This window comes from Apaloderma vittatum, unplaced genomic scaffold (genome assembly GCF_000703405.1).
Source record: "Apaloderma vittatum isolate BGI_N311 unplaced genomic scaffold, ASM70340v1 scaffold11417, whole genome shotgun sequence".
Classification (NCBI taxonomy): Eukaryota; Metazoa; Chordata; class Aves; order Trogoniformes; family Trogonidae; genus Apaloderma; species Apaloderma vittatum.
Window position 1 is genome coordinate 1 of NW_009726713.1, and position 27,549 is coordinate 27,549.

Here is a 27,549-nt window from a genome sequence, read left to right on the forward strand (position 1 = left end):
TGTTTCTGGCTTGTAGGAGTTGTTGGGAACTGTGAACAGGGAGGAAAGCTGAAAACTGCCGTGTCCTGTAACGTACGGGTAAAGGCTTTTCCTCAAGGTTGCTGTCAGATTTGCCCGAAGCTGTGTTTGGTTGGAGCTTTCTTTCAGCAACTTCTATGGCACGAAACCGAGCAGCAGGGTTCAGAAGGATCTCTCTTGGCTCCATTAGGACCTTTGCTTTTAAATTGCCGCTTTGCTGTGTTCTATAGACGCTTTCCTGAGGATTACTTGTAGTTCGTGGTGCGTTCACGTTTATATCTGAGAATAATCGCGTATCTGTTGTGCAAACGCGGTGGGTTTGGGGTTCGTTTTGCAAGCTAAATGCCGTTCCTTCTGCTTTCTCTGTATGTGCACTTGCCACCCTTTTGGCTGTATCAGCAGCTCACCCCGGGATCCTAGCAAGCCCTGAACCTCCATCTGCCTTTCTAAGTGTCTTTTGCAAATGCTTCTTCCTGAGAATGCCACCGTTGCCTTGTTCAGGAGGATGCAACTATAGCCAGCTGGTCTCTGTTTACTTTAAAATCAAGTTTCAGAATTTCCATGTGTATAAGAAGGAAGTGTAGTATCTAGATTTAGTCGAGGAGGATTGGCTGTTTACATGGGAATAGTTATAAGTTGCATATGGGGTGAAATATTGTACACGTTGGCCCTAAATCTTTGCAAAGGCTCTGGTGGGTAGCAAATATCTATCGCGCATGTAGAAGTAGTATAACTGAGTTTACACGAGCATGATGACTGTTCTTGCCACTATAAGCATCATCTTCTCCAAATAATGTAGTGCCTTCAGCTTCCTGGGTAAGATGACAGTGGTTGCTCATGGTAAATACTTCCCAGTTTTCTACACGGGCAGGGCCGTGTAAATGACACTGAAACTCTTCCCCTGTACGTTGGAAAATACATCCTGAACAGAAGTTTAAGAAAGAAAAAAAGAGGCATTTATTTCTGTAACTAAAGTGTTATTTGTATGAGTAATCTTGATGTTCTTTTATAGGTAAGGTTCCTTACGTCTGAAGATGCCGATCTTTGGGAATATTATTGTTATTAAACGGAATGGGACGGATGGAATTAGTTTTCCACTCACTGCAAGTTCTTGTTTGTTTGGAAGGTGAGAATTAGTTGGGTACCTGTGTGTACACCAGAATAACTTTAGTGATATTTTTCCTTCAGATGATAGCTTTTCGTACTTATTTGCAAAATTAAATACTTGTGTATTTGTGAATCATGTTCTTGAAAGGGAAGGTAGTATTGGACAAAGGTTAATTGGAAGACTAGAAAGAAGAACTTAATTCTTGTTACATTTTTCTATCCTTTCCTTGCCATAACTATTTTTATGTAAAAAAAAAAAAAAACAAAACAAAAACTCACAGAAGTTTCTGGCCAAAGGAAATGTGGGGAAAGGATTAGAAGGGATGCACAGTTGATAAGCAAGTGATTCTTTTATCTGGATAATTGACTAGTGAAGAAGAGCAAAATATGTGGCTTGTATTTGACCATATTCATCACATCAGCGCTCTTAATTTTATTTTTGGGTTCTCCAAAACTTCAGTAACAATATGTCAGCCAGTATCTTGAATTAATATTAAACATGAATAACAACTTATACATCTTCCTCCAGTCTTGAAAATCACTTTGCTTTACACAGTTGGGTGATAGTGCATTTTGAGCTTGATCCAGCTATTTTGCTTTAAAAGATAAAATGAATGTACTTGAATGATATATGTGAAGGCTTGACTAGATGATCTTACTATAAATAGGATTCAGATAAAATGTTCTGCTTCTCTTAAGCTAGATCTCTTCGCACTTTACTGACTGATAGGTATCTTTTAATAAGTGTATTTATTCAGTCTGGAGTTAGATTTCACAGTGGAAGTCTGTGGGAAGCACTCCAGGATCAGTAATACTGTTCCCTGGCTTCTGCAGCACCAACCTTGATTTCTGCCAGCTGCTTCAGTGATAGGTGTCAGGGCTTCTGTGAATGGCACTTTGGCCTGATGGCTGATAGGTTTGCTGCCTCAGACCTACAGGATGTCAAAAGCATTAGAGATTACCTTAAAAAAAAAAAAAGGAAAAAAAAAAACCCAGACAAAAAACCCAGTCTGTTCACTTAAAATCACAGCTTTCACTTACGTACAACTTCTAAGAAGGCAGAAGTGGCTGTCCAGGTGAGACTGAAGGTCTGTCTGCCTAATATTCTGTCTCAAGAGTGACCGGTAACGAATGTGCGAGAGCGAGCTTAAGAGCATGTACTGGTATTTTCTAAAAATTTTCCACAAGTTGTTGGCAACTTGCAAGTCGGGGAACAAGTAAACTCAAACTACCAGGTAGCTGTTGTAGAGATGTCCCTTTCAGTTGCTGTTAACTGGTTCTGGGTATTTCACCATGTTTTTTCTGGTACAGATTCACTGATGTTGTTGAGGTGTGAGACTTGGGTAGTTCGTTTTCTTCATGCTCCCGAAGTTAAGGAAGTGTTGTGCTGCTGTACAGCTATTAGCTGAGAAGTTATGGAATCACCTAATTCTATAAGAGTCAGATTTTTTTTCTGTTCTCTGTCTTGAAACTCAAATTGTGTTTTCACCCACAGGAGAAGCGAGTGTGATATTCGCATCCAATTGCCTCAGGTCTCCAAAGAACATTGTAAAATTGAAGTAAATGAAAACAAGGAGGTAAGGTATATGTATTTTGCCCACAGATGCATTGCATCGTTGCATCTCATCAGGCTACTGAAGTGTTTGTTTTATTTTTAGGCAATATTGACGAACTTAAGTGCGGTAAATCCTACGCAGCTGAATGGTGGCTGTTTTCAGCAACCTGTACCCCTGAAGCACGGAGACGTGTTAACGATTATTGATCGTTCTTTCAGGTAAGTGCCAGTGACAAACCGTTAGTGCTTCAACCCTGGGATGTGTTCTGCACGCAAATGGTGCCGAGAGCTCGGTAGACCCAGGCTCTTGAAGAAACAGAAGGTGGCTGTGGATAAATGGGAAAAATTAAAATGTCCTTCTGCCATCTTCAGAAATGGAAGTTAATCTAGTTTATTTCATATTTCTTCGTGGTCTTCTATAGGCCTTCTTAAGGAGGCAAGGTTGCTTAGAAATGTTTTTTTTTGGTTTTTTAATCGTTTTTATATTATGTTAAGCTAAAGCAATAAAGACAGAATTGTCTGGAGAGATTGTTTTGATTTTTTTTTTTTCCAAGCATAGTCACTTTTAGGGGAAAATTTAGAAATATTTTGGTGTAGTTAAAGCTTTTAAAAGTGATATGTCTCTATGGCTGGCAGTGGACAACTATTTCTAGATCATTTATCTTAATAGAGAGAATTTAGACATCGACTATTTGACAAAAAATCATTGTTTATCTTAAATATTTCTTCCAGATTTGAATATCCTCTCCAATCAACTCCAAGAAAGAGGCGTTCTAGATCTCCAAAAAATGAAACTCTGCAGGTAAGTTCATGGCCATAGGCTTATTTATTGCAAGTTGGTATTACTTGTGATAGAGTATTCTACTCCTTTGTTCTGTTGTTGTTTTTGTGGGATTTTTTTTGCTAGAAATAATATTTCAGCCAGATACTACCTTTCTGTTTGAAAATACAAATCAACATCCTTCAGATGAATACTTTTTAAAGAAATTAATAATTTATTATTTCTACACTTGCCAGTTGATGGTAATAGGGATGTAATAATCTATGAGTTACCAGTACAGGTGAGCTATTAAAAATTCATCTCTAGCTTTTTCGAAGAGAGAACTGAGTACAGAAAATGCGGAGTATGGGCCTTGGATATTCTTGTACTTTAAGTGGAGAAGTTTGCCCTAGAGAATGAACATTCTTTTTCGAAAAGAAGCTGTTCTGTATGCTAGTACACAAATATATTGTTGGAATTTATAAATAACAAACTAAGCCTATCTTTTAATAATTTATTTTCATTAATTTCTTTTATTCTCAATAAAGTTTTCTCCCTTAAAGGAGATAGTGTTAGTTTGTGAGTACTGTGGCTATTGAAAGATATCGGGGGGTTTTATGTTCTAGTTCTTATTTTCCATTAGGTCTGGAGAGAAGGCGAGATTCAAATGTGCTCATGTAGATTCTTATACTACAGCTGCTTTTAGAGCTAGTTTTAATGATAAAACGAGGCTTAAACTTTTGTTCTTTAGGGTCTTAAATGTGTATTGGTCAATGTTCTTCAGTTCTGAAATATCAGAGAATTTTGTTTGCATACTTTTAAGCCTGTTTAGTAAAAAATGCACGTACTTTTATAAACCTAGTGTTTTTAAATGCACAGTTGAAAGCTAAACCATAAGATACTTGTTGCTCTGCTGTAATATTGTACAAATTTACAGGTTCTTCATGTTCAGCAGAGAAGTGGAATTACACAAACAAACTTCAAGATCTAAAAGTCTTCATGCTTCAGGTTGGTACCTGGTTTATGAGGCCTTTGTTTTCTTCTTCACCCTTGACTGCATTTATTCTTAGCAAAAGAAACGTGCTTTAAAACTTTACAATCTGAGTTCAGTGTGCCTCGGTTATGTCAGTGTACTATCTCATCATATTTTGACGCTATGATTTACCAAAGCTAACTCCTGCCCAGAGTTGTCAGTTGAGTTGCATCCTGACAAATGGGCAGTAACAACCTGGAACAGGCAAAATCCAGAGGTTTTACTTCAAGTGATTTGTGCAAATTCAGTTTGCGAAGTTTATCGCTAAGAACAGAGTGCAGTAGGCCAGCTTTGCCAATGCAGTACAAATGTCAGTTGAAAGTGATACGTGAAACAATTGTCTATTTTACTTTTCAACAGTATCAAACAAGTATAATTTGGCAAATTCAACTTTGTGATTAAAATTTCGTTTGCAGTCCTCTCCAGAACACAGCTAAGATGCCTTTTGAGCAAATTTTGCATTATCTTATGCATTCTTTCATAATGAGAAATGGAAACAGGTGTAATTTTGGGGATATATAGGAAAGGTTGCTTTTGCTGACTGAAATAATCATTTGCAATAGCTGTTTCATGTAGACTCAGTAAAAATCTAGAGCTACTATGTCTGGGTAGTTACAGACTATGGGAATGCTCATTTTCATGGGAAGACACAAGGTTTATTAGAAAGAGGCTATTTATCTACAGACAGGTTTGATTTTGTGACAAGCATTTGTTTTAGTGCAAAAAAAAAAAAAAGCTGTTTTTTCAGTGGGTTGTTGTGCACACATCTGTATTCAGAGGTTTGGGTGACAAGTTCCCCGATGTCTTGTATGTCTTGCGATACAACAGTTGTTCCATCAACTTTAAGGGAACAACTTGTCAGCTTAGTAAAAACACTGCTGATATACATGTCTGCAGATGGGTAAAAGCTTTCTCAGAAAGATCTAATTTCCTGGTTTTGCTCATGCTCCTCTTTCGCCCCTTGCTCCTTTTCCCCTTTCCCAGAAGAGACTGACAAGCTTTCCCTTCATTTTTACATGGATTATTTCCCATCACTATTAAGAAAAGTCAACACCTCTCAGCATTTGTTGCTGAAACAAAGTAGTCTTGTAGTTGTGGCTGTTGATTCCAAAGGAAAACAGAAGGGCAAAATACTAAGTGCCTTCCCTGAATATAGGACAAATTCCAGATTACAACTTTAAATTAAACATTTAGATTCTCAGGCTCCTACTATGAGACAGATTGTTATTGTTAACAGAGTTTTATTTACAGTACTGCATCTTGGTTGACCAACTTGGGAGATTGCAAGGATTTATTTTTTTTTTTCAATCTCCAATTATGGAACTTATTTGTAGTTCTGCAATTTTTAATTAACTCTGCGTCTGTATTGCTTCTGTTTTGCTTTGCTTACTTTGTAGATAATGCTGAGTGTGAAGAAAAAACCGGCAATGAAAATAAACGAAATGCAGAGGAAAATATTTTCAAAGCTGTATCTGTCAAACTACAGACACCCAAATCTTCGCACCGAATGCATCAATCTCTTAGAAAGCAAGTTGAGATGTCTCCCTTCAGTAAACTCTATGAAAAACTGAAACATGAGATTCAAGTGAAAAAACCTCTGCAGGAGGGAAATGTATCTCAACGAGCTGCAAAAGAAGATGGTAAGAGTGAGCCAGGTGCTCTGTTTTCATCATCAAGTTGTTTTTATGATCTGGGAAGCCTGACTAAAGAAAAAGAAATGGGCAGAGGTGAAAAAATGGAAAGATGTAAAATCACAATAAGGGAAGAAGAAATCCGCCAGATCTCAGTTACAGGAAGTGCTACCAAGAGCTTTACCAGAAGTCCTCGGACTCCTGTTTCAAAGGAGATGTCAAGAGATATCGGCAAAAGAAGTCACTTGCAAGATTGCGAGCATCCAAGTACAGCCGGCAGATCTAAGGCTACCGAAGTTACACCCAAACCCAGGAAGGAGAATGATGGAAATGCAGCCCTTCCACGGGAGCAGTGTTCGATAGAACGCTTGGGTTACGCAGACAGAATGCAAAGACACAGCTTGGCAGCACCTCTGGATAAACTGCCACAAACAAGTAATGCCACAAACGTTTCTGAAGTAGATAAGTGCGATCTGTCTACACCAAAGTCCAGAAGGAAGAGTCCTCGATCTCGTTTCACAACACCTGTGGAAGAAACTAGTGGAATGAATGCAGTAAATACCGATACTCCAACACCTCGACGACGTCTGTCATTGAAACGTAAGTCTCTTTCAGAAATTGCGGTGGAAACTCAAAGGGAAGGTTCACTGTGCCAAAGTGACGGCCTCCAAGAGCTGCCTCTGGCAGAAAAATGCGTAAAGCAAAGACAAAATAGTAAAGAGCACACACCAGGAAAACCTGTCAAAGAAGTGCCGCAAGAAATTTGTGATCAGGCAAACTTTGTTAGCTCGGAAGATGGATATTCTGAAACTCCTTCCTCTTCTTCTAATTCCAAGAGTCCCAAAAGAAATAACAGGCAAAGCGAAGAGTTATCAAACAAAAGTGTCCGTTTGGAGACACTGGCTACAGCAGAGTTAACGTCTGAACTGGTGTCTCCGGCTGGTCAGAAACCTGGCTCTGGGAGAAAAAGGGGTAGGCCAAGGTCCTCTGGACTGCTCTCTGAGAAAGCTTTGGAGACAAGTGCCGGTCAAGAACATCATGATAAAACCGCAGACAGACAAGAGAGTGAAGCTGAAGAATTGCTGGGCACAAAGAGGTGTCACCAGGAGCAAGATCTGGCAGATGTTACAAGACTGCGTAGGTTGTCGTCAAAGAGAAGGTCCTCTGGAAGTGCTGCTGTACTGGAGGACAATGAGGCTGTCTCAGAAATGAATAATTCTGGCCTGTTGGCTGTAGACGAATCAGGTAAATATGTTTAATCCCCCTGCTTCATTGTTTCTGTATTGATAGATTCTTGTAGTGTTTTTATGAGAATTTTTCTGCTTTTATAAAACGTTGAACTTGTTGCTGACATATTAGTTATTTTTGACCATAAAAATAATAATAATATACATAAATATATATAAATACACATAATAATAATATACATAAATGTTTACTCAATTGAATCTCTTTCTCTTTAAGGTAAGTTACCTTCTGATATGTTTCCAACTTTAAAATGCACAAGTAAGCACAGGTTTTGATGCCGGTTAAAATGTCAGCCTGGATTTTTGGCTGAACAGAAATATTTTCAATTGTTTTTAGGCAAGACGAAAAGGATATCTCAGAAGAGGAAAAGTGATGATTTGATACTTCAGCCTTTAGGAAAAAGAAAGAGAGTGTCTTTTGGTGGTCATCTGAGTCCAGAACTCTTTGATAAAAGCTTACCTCCCAACTCGCCCCTTAAGAAAGGTGCAATTCCTGCGAGACTGAGCTTACCCTTCGGGAACTCGCCACGTGCCGTTCTGAAAAAGACTCAGGGATTGAAGCACTTTGCAGTCCAGGTAAACGTTAAGACCAGTCGAGTCGCTAAGACAGTCAATGCAAACAGAAGGTAGGAATTCCAAGACTTCTCAAAATGAATTAAAAGTTAGTAGTGAACTTTTATTTAGAGGCAAAGTGGAAGTGGAAATTTTAATTGGAAGTTATGAAATGGTATTTGAAATTGGGAAGTTTTAATCAGCGCTTTTAAAAGTTTTTCCTTGTAGGAAGGGGCTGAGCTTAGCCTTTATATCTACTCTACAGGAGGTGTGTTTTTCTACACCTCACATGCATGTAGGGGAGTATATTTCTGTATTGTTTGTTCATGGCAGCGGTGTCTCCAAGCTCTAGTTTACCATAAATAACAGAATACAGCACAGCAGTTTGTTGGCAGACTGTGGAGGCTACTGCTATGTGGTTTGGGTAGAAGTTTGAAAACATTTGCTGTCGATTTCAACTAGTCCAAATGTGTGTAGTGTACTTGAATAAAGCAACATCATAAAGTCAGTTAATTTATTCACTTGAATTTGCATGTGTCTTGAGACTGTTTTGAAGTTTAAAGCTGGTTGCAAGTTTGTTTTCAGGGAATGACATTTAAGGCTTTTTCAAATGACGTGGTGATACTTTATACTACTGTATTTATTTGTCTGAGGTGTAGATGAGCATTTGTAGTTCAGTTAAGTGAAGTAATATTTTCTTTATGAGTTTTTTTGTTTGTTTGTTTTCAGAATGAGAAAACATCACCGAAAAAATTATTGGCCCAGAAGTCCCCTTCTGCCTCATCCCCTGCCTCTGGCAAGGCAACACCTAAACTTCCTTTTGGCTCTCCAGCACCTTACACCAAAGGACGTTTCTCTGTTTCTCGCGTCCTGGCACCGTTACCAATTGCAGAGGAGATGGATGCTGTTGCAGAAGACGTGAATACAAAGGAGAAAAATGGTGCCCAAGTGACAACACCAAAGTCTTCTCATGTGAACCGAGATGATAAAACCTTTTCGACAGCTACACCTCACAAACCAACGAGAAGCGCTCAACTTGCTCATAAGGTCACTCCCATGAAGAGGAGAAGTGGGGCTGTAGCAGTTTTCAGTGCAAAAAGAAGAAGTGGTGCCTCTAGTGCCAACTTACTAGGTTTGTTTCAGCAGTTAATTTTTAGTGTTTAATGCTTTAAAATACAGGAATGAAACTGAAGGAAGCCTATTTTGTTATGCAGAGGTCACCAAATGATTGGCGTATCTTTTAAAATAATTTCCTACATGCCTGACATGTTTCCATGCATCCTGAACACCCCAGCAAGTTCTTCTTGCAAGTTCTTTTTATTTACAGACTTGCCCAGCAATTCTGTCAAGACAATAATATCCTTTTCTTCAGGAACAGTGTTCCCCTTTTTATCTCTACTTTAAAAAATAATCGATCCCTGTCTTCTCATAGCCTGTTTCTGAGGTAAATGAGGCAGATGTCCCAGCGACTTACAACGTCATTTATTGCACAGCTCTAACCAGTTCCCTGATTGCTCTGCTGTGTAAAGAATGATGCTGTGATAAAGGTAGCCTTGCTTTGGGAATTTCTCAGAGCGTGTTATAAGGAGAAAGTGATATAAGAAAATTTTTGGAAAGTCTGTGTAGATCTAAGTGCTGTAAGCAGTAGAAATAAATAATTTCCTTCCTGTGAAATTCCCTGGGAAGGTGGTGAAAGAAAAGCTGGATATGTTTCACTTAGAAGCCATTTCTCTGATGTTAAGTCAAATGTCCCACCAGGGAAAAGTTCAGCTATAATAATGAATGAGGCTGAAGGGCTCATGGCAAGGTGGTTGGTTTTTTTTGGGGGGGTGTAAAATATTTCCTTGCAGAGAGAGTGAGGACAGAGTTGGGCCAGCATTCACTTGCAGGATCTAACATCTATTTGGCACTGTGTGAAGCTTTCTGCTGTTGTTTTGTTGTGGAAGGCCATGCGGGGCACTTGGACACGTGTTAAAATTCATCTGAAACCGTGTCTTGCAGCTGAAAGCGTTTCGCAGGGCACCACGGTGTAGGTGGTGTCAGATGATAAAACTGCTTTTCTGTGCCTGACTGCAGCAAGTCCACTGGGCTCGTAAAGAAATTATTGTGAATTCTGTTTATGCAGCTGAGAATTAAAGTGGTTGTTTCTCTTTGGCTTTCTAGTTGCAAAATCTTGGGCGGACGTGGTAAAATTAGGCGTTGCAAGACCACAGTCAAAGACTGTTAAAAAAAGTGTTGGAAAAGGAAGATCCTTGAAGAAAACAACCCAGTCCCCAAAGGTATTCTTTTTCTTTCTGCATTTTTATTTATTTTCATAAACACAAAACAATGTGTAGATATTCTGCTAGAGAAACTGGAAGCTTCTGAGCTTTTAGCGTGATGTTAAATGGATGTTGATGTTTTTGTCACAGCATATGAGAAATACAAGTTGTCGATAAAACGAATCTCTTTGCTAACTTTTTGGTGTTTTTTCATGTTTGATTTTGTCCATTTCTCCCCTGCAGACTCCAGAAAGGAAAGTAAAAGGTCATTTTAGTACAGGTCATGCAGAGTCACCTGCTACAATAGTTGTAGGTAGAGCTTATTCCACCACAGTCAGAACGTCTGGACGAGTCCCAAAAGTGGTAAAAAATCCTGTCTTGAAGCTAAACATGAATATGGACGAAAGCTTCACAGGTAAGGTTTTTTTAAAGTCTGTCTTTTTTTTAAACTCTGCCGACCGTGTAGTTCTTTTTCAAAGCATATGCTCAATTTCTCTAAATGTTAATTATAGGAATTACTGAAATGTTTCAAACTCCAGAAAATAAGAGTGGAAAATCATTATCTCTGGCCTCTGTTCAGAAGACTGATTCTACACCATCATATGTGGCGATGGAAATTTCAGAATTGTGCACTCCTGAAGAAACTGGTATGTTTATTTGAAAAGAAAGGAAATGTTTACGTGTATTTAGGGGGAGTGATGTGTCTGCTGCTCGAGACAGTGAGCAGTCTCAGCCTAGGCAGACTTGATGTATTGCGGTGAAACTTCTCACTACCCACAACGGGAACCATTGATTTTTATCATGTGTGAAAACACATTTTTGTAGTTACAGTTATTTTCTGAGTAGTTGCTCTTTTCTTTTTCTTTCACTTTGGCATGAAACTTGGAAATTGCAAAGTGCTGTTTCAGGTAGTTGTCTGTGGATACAACCGAATCCAATGACAGAGTTTCATGGTGGGGAGAGGTTATTGTGTAACTTGGCAGAAAATGTCCACTTAATTTTTTTCTTTAAAAAGTCAAGCCAGAGAGATTTGTATTAAGATACACTTGGTGCATCTCTTGCTAATAACCTTGCATTCTTGAAATTAAAATTCTGTTTCTTGAGAGTTTAGCAAAACTCTCATCTACTGAAACATCAAGAAAAATCAAGAATAAATCCTTCAGTATTTAAAATAATAAGAGTTGAAATATATTTTTGTCTATTTCAGATGCTGTGGAAAATAGGCTTAGGTATAATAAAGCTTGTTACAGCTTCAGAAGGGAGTGCAGTAAAAAGGGGTTTCTGTGAAAATCAGAACTAGTAGAGTGATTGTCATCTGCTTGAAGATATCCATTATCAACTGTTGCTTATCCTATTAATTAGTGCTTTCCTTCAATCGATGGGCAAGCCTTTAGATTCTGTACACTTCAGTCCTTTCGTGTCAGAAATGGTTTGGTTTCATAATGGAGGGAATATAGTTACAAATAAACCAGTTTATTAATGCTGCAGAACTAGGAGCTTTCAAGGACTTGAACATCTCATGGTTAGGACTTGACAGGATGGGAGCTACAAAGACAACCTATTGGTAGGTCATAGAATCCTAGAATATCCTAGGCTGGAAGGGACCTTAGAGATCATTTAATCCAGCCTCCCTGCTGCCAGGGACGTCACCTCTCGACTAGATCAGGCAACACGTGGGGACCGAACGGGAATCAAACCCGCAACCTTGGCGTTGTTAGCGCCACGCTCAAGGAACTGAGCTAACTGGCCCCCACAAGCATTCATTAAAAACTGACGCCAGTGAACGTGTCTACTTTATTCCTAGTTTGCAGATGAAGGTTATACTTTTAAATTAACAGATAGTTTTAAGACTGAGATTGTAGTTGTAGTTAAGGATAAGGGACTCCTGGAGTCAGCCTGTTCTCCCACCTGCAGTGCTCTCACTGCTCTGCAGGTCCATTAACGGCAGTTCTCAGCCTGATCATCCAACTAGTTCTTGTTTAACCAGTTGTCCATTCCTCTAGCCTGCCATGATCTTGTCTGAATACCAAACTATTCTGGGAGACGGTGTAGAAAAACTTGTCAGAGTTGCATTAAATGATAGCCGACGCTCTCTTTTTCTTCCCCAAAGCTGCTGTTCTCATCAGGGAAGGTAATTGGACTGGTCAGGTATGATCTTCCTCTGGTAAATCCATGCTGACTGTTCCCAATTGCCCTGTTCTTCCTATGCCCAGGTGTGTCTTTCTAGATGCCCTGTGCCACTATTTTTGCAGGGACAAAAGCGAGACTAGCCTTTAAATATTCATGGCTTGGGCTTGAGTATATTCTAGAAATAGCATTTCTGTTGTTATAAATTTGGTTTAAACTGTGTTGCACGAAACAAAAAACAAACTTCATCTAGTATCTTCATAGAATGTTGGGGTTTGGAAGTGACCTCTAGAGATCATTCAGTCCAACCTCCTGCCCGAGCAGGGTCACCCAGGGCAGCCCCACAGGAACGTGTCCAGGCGGGTTGGAAAGTCTCCAGAGCAGGAGACTCCACACCCTCTCTGGGCACCTTGTGCCAGGGCTCCGGCACCCGCACAGCCAAGAAGTTTCTCCTCATGTTGAGGCAGACCTTCCCATGTTCTAGCTCACACCCATTATTCCTTGTCCTGTCACTGGGCTCCACTGAGAAGAGACCAGCACTTTCCTCTTGACTCCCACTTCTCAGGTGTTTATATACATTAATAAGGTCTCCTCTCGGTCTTCTCTTTTCAAGTCTAAACAGCCCCAGTTCTCTTAGTCTTTCTTCATAGGAGAGATGTTCAAGTCCCTCGATCACCCTCGTAGCTCTCCCTTGGACTCTCTCCAGTAGGTCCCTGTCTCTCTGGAACTGGGGAGCCCCCAACTGGACACAGGATTCCAGGTGTGGTCTCACCAGGGCAGGGCAGAGGGTCAGGAGAACCTCCCCAGCCCTGCTGGACACACTTTTCTTAATGCCCCCCAGGATCCCACTGGCCCTCTTAGCCACAAGGGCACGGTGCTGTCCCATGGACAACTTCTCTGAGTTGTTCTAACCAGACTTTTTTCCTGTAATCTTTGATTTGTTTCAGTTCTTTACTAGTGAGAGGAGTGATGGCTATTTCTATTCAGAACAGTGTGGTTATGCTTGTCCTACTCCTCATGCTTACTGTGCTAGGAAATAGCAAAAGAAAGTAAATAGTTGGTACTGTACAGACAGAAAAATTCACCTTTTCCCAAACTTTCCTCTCGAATATCCTTTTCTGCTATATGTAATGAGCAGGATGCAAAAGAATCCAAGAACTCCAAAAAACAGCACCTGTACGGGGTCCGTAATGAGTATTTGTGTAAAGCATGTTTCCAAGTACAAGCCACCTGCAGACTGAGTGTAGCTGGCCGGTGTTATTGTGGCACCTCTGTTAGTCTGTTAAATAACCGCTGTCGTGTAACAGTATTGGGAGTCTGGAGAGGTCACAGTCAACAGGAAGCTGGTAAGTGTCCCACATTTCAAGATGAGTAAAAGGGAAGACCCTGCTAATTACTAGGCCTGTCAGACTCTTTTTGGTGCCTGATAAAATGATGGTGAAAGTTGTTCTGACACTTACTGAAAAACACTTGAGAGACAAGGTGGTCATTGGTCCGAGCCAACACAGGTTCATGAGGGGCAAGTCCTGCTTAATCAGCTATTTCTGTGACAAGGTCGCCCATCTAGTGGACCAGGGGAAGCCAGTAGATGTGGTATTTTTGGATGTTAGCCAAGCTTTTGATACCGTCTCTCACAGTATCCTTCTGGATAAAATGTGTGGCACAGAGCTGGGCAAGCCCATAATACATTGGGCAAGCAATTGGCTGGTGAGTCGGGCTCAAAGAGTTATAGTAAGTGGGGTGACTCAATTTTAGGGCCAGTGCTCTTTAATGTTTTTGTAAATGATCTGGAAACAAGAATTGAATGTACATTGAAGTTGGCAATACTAGATTAGGAGGAGCTCTGGACTCCCTCAAGGATGGAGAGGTCTTCACAGATGAGAGACAAGCAGTGATCAAACACGGAATTTAACCAAAGTGCTGGATTTTCTACCTGGTATGGGATAGTCCTGGTTACACCTACAAATTGGGAGACAGTACGTGGGAGGGCAGCCCTGTGGAACAATCTGGAAGAAGTTGAATATGAGTTGACGGTGTGCCCTGGCAACCAAAAAGGCCAACTGTGTCCTGGGGTGCATCAAGCACGGCAGAGCTGGGGAGGTGATTGTCCTCAATCCTGGGGGCTGCACTCCCAGTCCTGTGTGGAGTTTGAGAATGTCAATACAAGGACATCAAACTGTTGGAGTGTGTTCAGAGGAGGGTGACCAAGATTGTGAAGGGCCTCAAGGACAAGCCTTGGAAGGAGCAGCTGAGATCACTTGGCTTGTTTCAGCTTGAGAGGAGAAAGCTGAGGGGTGACCTTGTGGTCCCACCTATCGAGATGAGCAGCGGAGGGAGAGGTACTGGTCTCCTCTCTCTGGAGACTGGCAATAGGACACAAGGAAATGGAATGAAACTGCATCAGAGGAAGTTCAGGCTGAGGAAAAGTTCTTCACTAAAGGAGTGGTCACTCACTGGCACAGGGGCCCCAGGGAGGACACAGCACTGAGCGTGTCAGGGTTTAAAGACCTTCTGGGTGACAGTCTTAGTCATACAGTTTAGTTCTAGGTAATCTTGCAAGTTGGACTTGGTTGTTGTTATGGGTCCCTTCCAACTTGAGATAATCTATGGTACAAATTTTACAAAACCTCTGGTCTTTTTTTCCTTTCTAGTGTCAGAAAAGGTCAAATGTGTGTTCATTAATGCAAAAATTTCTGATTTATGCTTGGTATTGCTTCAAAACATGAAGGAAAATTACAATAAAAAACTTTAATTTTTTGCTATATTTATTTATTCTAGGGACAACAGAAAACATGAAGTTTTATATCTGGTTAAATGAGAAAATAATTTTTTAATAACTGATTTTTTAAATGTATGCTATGGCTTTTAGAAGCTAATTAACAAATTAATTGTTGATGCACATCTTTAGATTTTGTTTTGCAATAGACTCCAGCTGTTTGAATTCATTTTCCTTAGTTATATAGTAGTTGGAATGTGTGGATTTTCTGTTTAATTCTTTTTCTAAATTACATAAATCTACTATTTATTTCAGGAGAGATGATGGTGTCACCATTAAATAATTCAGATGCTTCAGAACAGAGACAAGATAGTCCAGGCATTTGTCACTTTCTAAGAGAGGAGTCTCTGAAGTCTGTGTTCGATGCAATAGCCACAAAAACTCCTGAAAAAAGAATATTTATACTGGAAGAAAATATTACTGTGAATAGTTTGTCAATTATTCCAGAAAAACAAGTGTCTGGGGTGAAATCAGGAAGGAAAAGGAGGGCTCCAAAGCAGAAGTTGGAGACAGCTGAGGACTTTTCAGGCATCAAGCAGCTCATGAAGACCCCGAAGCAGAAGTCAGAGCCTGTAGAAGACTTTTCGGGCATCAAGCAACTCATGAAGACTCCAAAGCAGAAGTTGGAGCCAATTGAGGACTTGTCGGGCATCAAGCAACTCATGAAGACCCCGAAGCAGAAGTCAGAGCCTGTAGAAGACTTGTCAGGCATCAAGCAGCTCATGAAGACCCCGAAGCAGAAGTCGGAGCCTGTAGAAGACTTGTCGGGCATCAAGCAGCTCATGAAGACCCCGAAGCAGAAGTCGGAGCCTGTAGAAGACTTGTCGGGCATCAAGCAGCTCATGAAGACCCCAAAGCGGAAATCAGAGCCTGTAGAGGCTTTGTCTGGCATCAAGCAGGTAATGAAGACCCCAAAGCAGAAATCGGAGCCAGTTGAGGCTTTGTCAGGCATCAAGCAGCTCATGAAGACCCCGAAGCAGAAGTCAGAGCCAGTAGAGGACTTGTCAGGCATCAAGCAGCTCATGAAGACCCCGAAGCAGAAGTCAGAGCCTGTAGAAGACTTGTCAGGCATCAAGCAGCTCATGAAGACCCCGAAGCAGAAGTCGGAGCCTGTAGAAGACTTGTCGGGCATCAAGCAGCTCATGAAGACCCCGAAGCAGAAGTCGGAGCCTGTAGAAGACTTGTCGGGCATCAAGCAGCTCATGAAGACCCCAAAGCGGAAATCAGAGCCTGTAGAGGCTTTGTCTGGCATCAAGCAGGTAATGAAGACCCCAAAGCAGAAATCAGAGCCAGTTGAGGCTTTGTCAGGCATCAAGCAGCTCATGAGAACCCCAAAGCGGAAGTCAGAGCCTGTAGAAACCTTATCAGGTATCAAGCAGCTCCTGAGGACACCAGAGCAGAAGTCAGAGCCAGCTGAGGTTGTGTCAGACATCAGGTGTCTCATGAGAACCCCCCAGCGGAAGCCAGAGCCACTTGAGGTCCTGTCAGGCATCAGGCGTCTCATGAGAACCCCTCAGCAGAAGCCAGAGCCAGTTGAGGTCCTGTCAGGCATCAAGCAGCTCCTGAGGACCCCGCAGCAGAAACGAGAACCAGTTGAGGTTCTTTCTGGCATCAAGCAGCTCATGCAGACCCCGCAGCGAGGGTTGAAACCTGTTACAGATGAAATTGCTGTTGAAAAATTGCCGAAGACTCCAGCCCAAAAAAGGGAAGTGGCAAAAGATGTGGTGGGTGTTACTTCAATCAAGAAAACACCAAAGTTGAAATCTCAACCAGTAGAAGACATGATCGGGGTCAGCCGTATTTTCAAGACACCAAAGGAGAAAGTTGAACCCGTCGAGGATATGTTTGGTATTAGTAGGTTGGTGAAGACCCCAAAAGAGAAGTGTCAACCCGTTGATGATTTTGTGGGTCTACAAAGGCTTATGGCAGAGCCCAGGCAGAAACGTTCCGATTCTGAAGTGGATTATGTTGGAATTGCAGCAATGTTTGGCACACCAGAGGATATTAAGGTAAAATATTTCTTTAGCTTTTGGAAGGAACGTATTCGGGCTTTGAACCTGTGATAGGGATGAATCCTTAGACCTCCTAGTGTGACATCTTGTACGTTATTGTACTTAAAGGCACCTCATGTTGGCTTGAAAAGGGGAAATATGGCAATTTTTTTAAAATTTTATTTAAACCACTTTGGTAGCTTTTTCTAGTGTATGCCCCCCCCCACTAGAAGACGTAGCTTATTACAAATTTGATTCTGAGCACATGGGGTTTTTTTTTTTGGTCACCTGTGCCTGTTATGAACAGAGCACCCTTTGAATTTCTCCCAGACTGTAATCAAACTCTTTCTCAGCCTTCCTTTTCATAAGCAAGGCGTACAGTTGGAGGGATTTCTTGTCTGCTTTATACAGCAGCTTCATACTCCACAGGTTCAATTTTAAACTCTCTCTTTGTGTATCTAAAAGTGTTGAACTTTTGACAAAACGTGTCATGGTGTGGCCAGTGGATTGCTCGCTATGGCCCAAAGTCTTTCATTCATTGCTTCCTGAGCAGATGCTTATTTTACAGATACAGCTTTATCACTGTACATTTGCCTGTGTCGTTTGTGAATTTTATTAGGTTTGATTTTTATGCTTATTCCGAGATTCAAAGGTAAAATGCCGAGTATCACCAGGCTTGCTGCTTGTCAGCGTAGAATTACACCAAAATACTACAAAACACTCATTATTCAGCTTCAATACCCCAGATTCCTTTGGAGCAATCGTTTAGACACTTTTAAGCCCATTTAATTAATATTTTTTTTTAAATCTGTGTAATATTTGTTATCTTTCACTGTAAAACTGCTACTCTAGCTTAGATGGCAAATATTTTGATCTGTTTATGTGCTAGTATCAAATATAGGGATGCAATTATAAAACTAAGTTGAGTTCATTTTTGGAGAAAATTACCAGTCAAGACTTTTTTCAAATACTACTGTACATTAATTTTTGTACTGGTTGGCTCCATTACTTCTTGCCCCGTCAGACGTGTATTTATTGATTATTGTTTATTCCCTTAGGTCAGATCAATAAATGTTACGGATTCTAAGCAAAAAAATAATCCTTGTACTAATTCCAGCCATAAATCCGGTAAGTACTAATGCTTTAACTACAGAAATAATGAATATACAAGGTAATATATGTTATTATGAAGTTTTAACGTATATTTTAAAAATTCAGAAATATGCAGTGTGCATAGCTCGTCTAATTTGTGCAGTCATCCCTAATGAACACCAGGTGCTGGAGTTCTGTTGCGTGGAAGTAACAGTGTAGTAGTTTGGTGTGGTAATGTTGGTATCTGCAAACACACCAGTGTGAAAAAACCTGATTTTAAGATTTCCCCTTAATTTTTTTTTTCTTTGCGAAGACTTTAAGAACGCAGCTTCAACCTGAGAATGCTACATATCAAATAAACCAACGACCCTTGGGTAGAAGCCTGGCCTTTGATCTACGGATTGTTCAAAATATTTATTTGTTAGTTGTTAAATTAGGAATATTGAATGTGATTTGTTTGAACAAGATGACTGTTTGAAAAATCAAAACTCACTAGTACGTTGGTCAGGCACAGTAATGTATAACTTCTATTTGTGCTCTTTTCTATGTAAAAAAACTTGGAATGGTGGAAAAAAAACCCCACATCTACTTTAGAAGGTAAAAGAAATATTTCACAAGGTGAAGATTCTCAACAGGGGCAATCAGCTAGGGAGGACCAACCTACCCAGAGGCCAAAAAGGGGCAGACCGTGCAAGGCGGCACATCCTGCTTCAGCAAAACAGCGTGAAAAGGAATTGAATTTAAAGCAGTCGCAAAATCTGGGAAAAAAGAGCACCCAAGAGGAGATGGGAGAGATGGATACTTCAACTTCAGTAGCTAAAAACAAAGGAAGAGGAAGGAGAGCAAACTGCTACATCCAAGAAGAAGTTGTTCCACAGCAAACTGCTCAGGACAAAGTTGAAGTTGATGCATTTGTGGAAGCCAGAGCTACTCAAAGACAGACAAGAGGAAAAAGGAAGGAACTGAAGGAGTTAAAACCTGCGAGTGAGAATCTTGAGCCTTGTGGCAAAGATTCTTCGGTGCTCCAAAAAGAACCTGCAAATATCCAACAGATTTTGCAGGCAAATGGCCTCAATGACATGATAGAAACTGAAGGCGATCCAACCGTAAAGGCAGTCAGTGTGTCTAGTAGCAGTCAAAATGAAAATTGTCAGCTGCAAACAGATGTTAAAAATCCTGAAAATTACTCTAATGAAGGTGGCATAGAAAACGGCAACGAAATGCTTCTGTCACCTCGGCGGAGGACTAGAGGAGTGAAAAAAAGGGAAAATCCAGAACCACTGATTCTACCTAAAAGAGGAAGAAGAGCTAAAAATGACCAAGTTAAAGAAACTTCTGCAGAAGACCTTCATGGGACCACAAGGAGGCTTTGTAAAGACTTCTCATCAAAGATGGTACAGAGAGATGAACTGACTTCTGGCAGAGATACTGAGACTGCAAAAGCGGAAGAAAACAGAACTAAACTTGAAATAAAGGTAACAGAAGCAAGAGTTAAGTCTTTAAGAAGTGCTAGAAAGCGCTCAACTGAAGTAAAGGATGTTTGCGAGATGGCACTTGAAAATACCCAAAACGTGCAGAAAGCTGAGGAAGCTTCGACTGAAACGCAATCACACCTCAAAAATGAACTTAAAGTATCTCAGGGAGATGAAACAAAAAGTGCTCAGGAAAATACGACAGAGCCATCTCAGACGTTAAAGGCAGAGTCACCCTCTGGAGAGAAAACCAAACTGCCAGTCACTGCTCTCAACTTGGAAGCAACCAGAAGTGCAGTGCAGGAAACCAACAGGACTAGAAGCAGGAGAGGCAGAAAAGAGTCTTTGGAGAAAAAGCGTGAGGAACTTGCCAAAGATTCAAACAACCTAGAACTAATTACTCCCAAATTTAAGTTGGAAACAGAGGTGGGTGAATTTTCTCTCAAAGATCCTTTGAGCTCTGTTTGTGTCAGTAACACAGACCAAGTCACAAAGGACCTGAAGAACGCGGCTGCTGTGTCAAAAACTGCAAACGGCGACAGCCTCGCTTGTAGCTGCCAAAAGCGGCCAAGAAATGAGCAAGAAATAGTTAAACCAAAGCCAAGTGAAATCCTGCAAGAGAACCAAGCACACAGAGAGGGGACGACCTGTAGAAGAGGTAGAGGTAGAAAAGTTAATTTTGAACTCAAAGAAGTCAGTTCCAAAGCGGTTGGAGGAAAAAGGAGTTCACCTGGGGAGGACAAAGGAAGGACTTCCAAAGATGGTCAGCGTGAGACTTCGGAAATTCCTTCTCCACAAGTAAGGAGGAGCAGGAGAAAGCAGGTCAATTCTATTCCTCAGGTAGCTTGTTCCACCTTTACGGAAAAACAAGCATTAATTGCAGATCATAGCAAAGACGAGGCTTTTGTAAAAGAGCAAGATTCAGCTTTGGAAGCTACTCCCTCTTCAGCAGAAGACAATCCATCGAGACGGGGGAAAAGACAAGAGGTTGCTGCAGCCTCGCAAAGATCTAGATCTCTTTCTGTCAGAAAACGGCGAGGGTTGCTGGAAGGTAATGATGAAAAGATGACTGTGAGAGAAGATCAAACTCCAGCTTTGGGAAATAAAACTTTGCAGGCAAAAGCAAATGCGTCGGCAAGGGACAAAAGGAGAAAGATTGATCTAGCAGCAGAGGCGAAAAGTTCAGCTTCTCTCCAGAGAAAATGTGGCTTGTCAGAAACCGATGATAAAGAGGAGGGTACTAATGAAGAGCAAAATATGCCTTTGGAGACAGTGTCCTGTGCAAAAGAGAAGCCCTTAGGAAGGGGCAGAAAGAAAGAAACTGCTCTGGCATCACACACAGCTACTTGTGTTTCTCGTAGAGGAAAACGTGCTTTGCCAGCAGAGCATGGTAGAGAGGAAGCTCCTAAAGAAGATCAAAATGTTCCATTAGAAAACCTTGAATCAGCTGTGAAAGAAAATCAGCAGAGAAAAGACAGAAGGAAAGAAATTGCCCTCTTGTTAGAAGCCACAACTTCTATTCAGGGAAAACTCAGCTCATCAGAAGAAAGTGGTAGAAAGAATAATTGTAGGGAAGCAAAGAAGCTGATTTTGGAAAATTGCACTTCCCAAGAAAAACCAGATCTTTCAAAAGAAACCTCAGGGCAGACAGTCACTTCGCTGGCTGTTAGTTCCACCTCGCTTCAAGGTTTGCCAGAAGGTGGGAAGAATGAAGCTCCTGAAGAACAGCAGAGTAGGGGTTTGGAAGTAGCTCCGTCTGCAAAAGAAAATCTTCCAAGAAGGGGCAGAAAGAGAAACGTTGCTTCTAAATGTGAAGATGGTAGTTCCACTTGTCTCAGAGAACAACCTACCTTGCCCAAAGGTAGAGGTCAAAAGAGGATTCTTAAAGAAGGTGAAGATACATCTCTAGAAAATAATTCATCCCAGGGAAAAACCAGGCAATTGAGGAGTAAGAGGGAAAAAGTAGAATTCGCATCAGAGGCAGCTGATTCCACTTCTGTCCTTAAAAACAGCGACTTGCCAGAAAATGGTAACGCTTTGGAACCTCAGAATGTGTGTTCGACATCCCCTGGTTCTGAAAAAAAAAATAACCAGTCTGGAAATCAAGGAAAAGAGCTTAATCCTGTCCAAGAGGTAGCATCCACTTCTCGCAGAAGAAGATGCCAGGTGCCAGCAGATGACTTAATATCCAAAAAATCCAAATCAGGTCAGTCATGAATTCGCTTCCTCTTTTCTAAGTGTAGCTAAATTTTATGCGTAGGTATAACAATAATGTCTACAAAATTCTGATGTTACTGAGGCCGTGTAGCTAAATTTTATGCTTAGGTATAACAGTAATGTCTACAAAATTCTGATGTTACTGAGGCTGCTCTGATGTAGATGGAGTGTAGGTCTTCTATACGGCAAGAAGACTTGGGTAAATTGTGTCTGTTCCATAAAAAGATGGTTTTCCTAAGCAGAAGGGATTGGCTTTATGGGATATGACATGTTCTTTCTTGGAGTATTCAGATATCTTCGTGCTCTTCTGTAATCCGTTGCCTCTGAATCTATGACAGTAAACAGCAGTTTAGACTAAATACAGCAACTAACTGACATGCAGAAGGTGGTAAGGTCAGAATATGATAATGGCATGTTTGTCTCACCCATTGCTCATCTCCTTTTCTCCTAAAGGCCCCTCAACCTCCTGCTTTCGTATCTCTGCTTTTGGAGGACCTTTACTAGTCATCAACTGGTTTTTGAAGTTGATGCTAGAAGGACTTGAAGCCATCTTGGAGCTAAAAAGATGGCCAAAAGTTCCCTACATCTCCCATTTCTTCCTTTCCTGTTTTGCTTTCCCCAAACCAATAGAACTCTTGCTGCAGACATCTAAAATATTCCCTGGAATTTTCAGCTTGATGTGATGTAACTTTTAAAAATGATACAATTGGAAAATATTATCAAAAGTATGGAAATGGAAATAACAACGGACGTAGTGACAAAAGTGATACAATTGGAAAATAGCAAAAGTATGGAAATGGAAATAACAAGGGACGTAGTGACAGTTTGTACATCTGGTGCTTGGGCTGATGCTTTTCTCTTGGAGCAGCTCAACTTTTCTAGATACATTCCAGACTTTTCCTTACAGTTAAAAGCCTGACTTTTGCAGCTTTATCTGGACCATAAATCACTTTCCATATATTAATTTTCGCAGGATTTTTCTTGAGTGTCGGATATGTTTTTGTTTGACGTATCAGTAGAAGGAATTTTAGCTAAAATGGTAGCTAATTGGTTTTGGAGCTCTCATTAATGTTAACCTACTTTCAGAAATAGCTGTAAGTCTTAGGGGATCTATCTTAAAGGCTATTGGATGTGCAGAAATGTGGGGCTTGGACCTGGTTTGTTGAATTCAGAGATGTAATCTTGGCAACGTAGTCAGGAGGGACGTTTCCTTCAAAAACAATAGAGCTGAAAATTGAATTTCCTATAAAATGCTTGATTTGTGATACAAAATCTTTCTGTGCCCAAATACAATAATTTTTCTGTGTACAAATAGAGAACGATGAGAACGGATCGCTACAAAGAGGAAAAAGAAACAAAACTAAAGAAAAACTTGGCCAAGAGGACGCAAGGGCCGCTCGAACTGCCAGAGGGACGGACAGGAAGACAAGATCAAGTGCAAGAACAAGAAAATAGTCCCAACAGTCACAGCACCAGTTTTTAAATCAATTCAGTAATGGAAATTGCATTTTTTTTTTAATGTGAGTTGATTTGCACTCGGATTTTAAGCTCAGATTTTGTAAAACAGGCAGTGAATTATGTTGTTATCAAAATATGTGTTTACAGATACAGCGTTGATATTTCATTTTAATAGATTTGTCTATGGGTAGTGGTTCCTAAACCATAGGGTGCTTGTGCAAAGCTGCAAAGATAAAAATAAATCTTTTTATAGCAGTGTTTATCCCCCTTCTCATGTTGATCAGTACAGCACTCAGGAAGCCATATTACAGTTTAAAGGCAGTTTAATTCTAAGCTATTTTCTGCTTTAATTTTCGTGTGCTTAAGTCTTATTTTTAATTACAGTTCTGTAAATAGTTTTTAAAAAATTATAGTTGTATTAGCAGAGCTATTTTTGCTAAAATTTCGATAATGTTCTTTTAAAAAAAAGCAAGAAGTTCATTGTATTGAAAAGTGCAGGTTTTGTAAGTCATTAAATTGGTGAACAATTTGGGACTCGTGTGCTTTGTGCTCTGAAGAATGATTAAGAATGTGTAATTGCTGCTCTTTTACGAGTGTATTTCAAAGATTCATTCCTTCCTTGCCGTGTACTGTGGGTCTTCTGCAGCACAGACACTTCTCTAAATGTGTCCCGGGTCCGGTCAGCCCTCCCACGGGTGAGGTGACACCGGTAAGAGATGGGAGCAGCGAGGGTGTGAAGTGTCACTTCTGTGCGGAAGCTGGTGTGGTTGGGAGGCCCTCGTGAAGAGATCGGTGTTTGGGTGATGGCATCTGGCATTTGTCGTCAAGGCTGAGGCCGTCTTGTTCCTGGGTTAAATGTAGAAAGAGAAAAATCATCTCAGATGTGGTAGGACATTAAGATATTTTAAATGTAGGTGGGTTTTTGAATATATGGAATACGCCGTGTCCATATCAGGTTTTTTATATCCTGTAGGTATTTTATCCTGTTATAATGTGTACGGTTTTTCCATAGCTCACCTCTAGTGTTGAGATTTTAAGTGCTGAAGATCTACTAATATTTTTGTGTGTGCTTTATTGCTTCCTGCGTGTTTGCTCTGACGTAGTTAAATACTTTCCACTGACCAGAACTGGTGGATGGTCTGTTCCTCTTGAAACAGCAGCAGCCTCCTCTAATCACCTTTTTGGTGATTAGAGCCAGCACTTGGTGATAGTTATTGCTTTAAGATTGAATGATGGAACGCATTGGGTTGGAAGGGACCTTTAGATGTCATCTAGTCCAACCCCCTGCAGTGAGCAGGGACAACTTCAACCAGATCCGGCTGCTCAGAGCCCCATCAAGCCTGACCCTGAATGCCTCCAGGGATGGGGCCTCTTCTCTGGGTTTGATTGCAGCCTTCCAGGTATGAGGAGCATCTTTACCCAAAACATTTAGTTGGTCTGTGGCACAGGATTTGCAATCCTCATCGCTTTCAGGTCAGGGAGCTTCATGTCTCGTGTCAGCCCCAGCTAAAGCAGTAGGTCTGGACCGTTACTGCCAAGAATTTTTCAGAGTTGTACCCATTTGATTGGATCTATGTTTATGTTAAGTCCCAGCAGGCTGAGCAACTTGTGGGATCCTCTCACCCTACAGAACAGTGGTCCTTTCCTTCTCATGTTTGATTCATGGCTCTTAAGTCTACATAACTGTGAAAGGGCTCCAAAACTTCACCGTTGTGAACCTATTTCTTTACCAGCCCCTACTTGCCACTTCCTGGAGGGAAGGTCCCCTGTTTTTTTCAGAGAAGCTCACACCATAACTCTCAAGTGGTTGGCAGAAGGGAAACAGGAGAAAGAAACTGCATGTTAGTAACTACATGAAGTTACTGTGCAGGGGGTCAATTTGAAACCCCATTACCACTATGTGGTGCACTTCACAGGGTTAAACAAACCGGCAACATCGCCGAGTTGCCGATGCCGCTGTGGGTTTAGATCCCTGAGCTGTACGAGATTTATTAGCACTGATGTTAGCATTTCTTACTCTGATTTTTCTCACATCTGATGTTCTAATGGAGAAGAGGTTCGTTGTTTGCTGCCTGGGTATTTTTTTTGGCAGAAAGTGGTTGGATCTCAGCAAAGAGCGAAGGGAAGAAGTAGCGTTGCACGTTAATAAACAACAGCGTGCAAGCAAAATTGAAATGCTGATTGTGACATCGAGGTAAATGGGTTGGACAGCTTGTGTATGTGGCACTGTATGAACCTGTGTCTTACATTGCAGAGGATGTGTCTATCTGGAGTACCCTCATTTTCTTTGGCATTCAAGAAACCATTTATTTGTCCGTCACGTCCTGTTTGCTAATCGATCCATCCAAACGAAGGTTTCTGCTGGCAACTTGGCGGTTCTTCTCAAGTACTGCTCGGCTTTCACATTCACATTTCACTGAGCCGTAAGGAGTTCTTCCTACGATGTGGCCTGACTGCGTAAATACAGCAAGGTCTCCTGGTTTCGGCTCGGTGGCCTGTGCTGTGAAGTGTGGATATGAAGAGGAAATCCAGCAACGCTTTAACCTCCTGAGGCTTTTGATGTAAGTACCCTTCTTCCAGGGGAGCCCCACAGGCTTGCTGGGTTTTGAGCTCATATCTGTAAATCCTGGCTTCTGTTCTCATAGCTGTATAAAAGAAGCGAGTGCCTGGAAGTGACAGTACCTCTTATTTTTTCAGCTTTTAATATCGCTCTGGAGTTACTCAAGGCAGTAATTTCTGGCCTAACGATAAACCAAAGTCCTTAAGGCAGAGGGCAATGCTGTTTTTCCAGAACAACACAGAACAGTTACTGGAGAGGATTGCTCCCTCCAAAACCACTCAGGTTTTAATTGCATAGCGCATAACCCCTTCTTAAAATTATGACAGATCACCTCACCTCCTCTAATTTAGGGAGTAAACTTTTAGTGGTGAAGCATCCTGCACACCCCAGGAGCACAAAGCCTTGTTAGGGGTACGTTGCAGTGTGCTGGGAGAGGGGGAATACTTGGGAAGCTTCCAATGCTGTACTGAAGTAGTTGCTTTTTTCTTTTTTTTTTCCCCATTTCAGCCTTGCTGCCGCTGCTAAACCAGCCTAGGCTGGTGAGTTATGGCGTCGTACGGTTCTGAATATTGAGGTAGCTGTTGCACATTCGGTGTAAAAACTAGCTCAGGATGCCCTGAGCGGGTCTGGTGCAGTGGGTTTGAGTACAGAGAGTACTTGAGAGGGCTTTGCAATATTCGTGTCAGTTCTTGAGCTCTCGGCTGTGAAGAGCATCTAAGGGTGTGTTGGTCTTCTTGTGCAGAGTTGTGCACAGCAAAGAGATGGTTGGTGAGATGTTCAGCTGGAACTTGCAATCAGCTCCCCATTACTGGAGTAATGGAAGCTGGGGATATTTTAGGTAATGGAAAAAAATGAGGTAGTTGAGGCAGCTGCTCAGTCACATCTGGCTCCTGCCGATCCGTTTAGAGAACTATATCTCTGAGTGCTTTCAGGTGCGCAGAGCTGAGCTGGCTCTTTGCTCTTCAGTCTGCAGACAGTCAAAAGGTTGAAATGTTGCGAAGATACGTACCTGACCGATTGGGCTGTGGTCAGCACGTGTCTGCTTCTGAGTTTAGGGCTTACAAACCACGCTGGAACCGTGACTGTTGCTTCACAGGACCATGATGTGGTGCCTGAGCTTGGAGCTTGATCACCAGTCCCCAACGAAAAGTAACTGCTCTGGGTTTGTCTTCTGAGCAGCTAATGCCCACTGTACCTAAATGGACATTAAATACTGAAGTAATAACTAAAGAATAAGCTGAGAAACCAGAGGAGTCAGTGTCTCTCTTCACAAAATAAGTCCTAGTGGCCTGTTCAGGCACCCCAAGAAATTCCCTCCAAGAGGTGATCGTTGGGTTTGTCCTTGCTTTTGCTGTAAAAACAACCCCTGATTCTGGCTGACACTAAAAGAGTGACATCAGAACAGATTTAAGATAATATCTGTGACCGTCTCATGTCACAGAGCTAGTGATTCTGCACGTCACAGTAAAAGCCTTAAAGACAAGATTAAACTGAAGTGTCTTGTGGGACTGACTTGTTTTGAAGTTGTTTTCTTCAAAACTGGTAAGCTGAGAAATATTTGGGGGCTCCAGTAGGATTTGAAGATCAGCAGCCTGTGCACTTCATTCTCTTAAGGAACAGAAATAGTGGTTTGGAGTAAATCACATTTAATACAAAGTGGAGGGTGTCATGGTTTGACCCTGGCCGGCAGCC

The 27,549-nt window shown here is 41.3% G+C and overlaps 1 protein-coding gene across 1 annotated transcript; it reads left to right on the forward strand.

Annotated features, from left to right (window-relative positions):
• Positions 1 to 1,052: 1,052 nt before the first annotated feature.
• On the forward strand, positions 1,053 to 17,130 carry LOC104269633 (antigen KI-67-like). The gene is made up of 11 exons (XM_009873390.1): positions 1,053 to 1,144; positions 2,621 to 2,702; positions 2,784 to 2,899; positions 3,413 to 3,482; positions 3,989 to 4,019; positions 5,871 to 7,349; positions 7,689 to 7,927; positions 8,633 to 9,035; positions 10,067 to 10,182; positions 10,408 to 10,579; positions 15,323 to 17,130. Exons 1-11 carry the CDS (start codon positions 1,053 to 1,055, stop codon positions 17,128 to 17,130), a joined length of 4,608 nt encoding a protein of 1,535 aa, XP_009871692.1.
• The last annotated feature ends 10,419 nt before the right edge of the window (positions 17,131 to 27,549 follow it).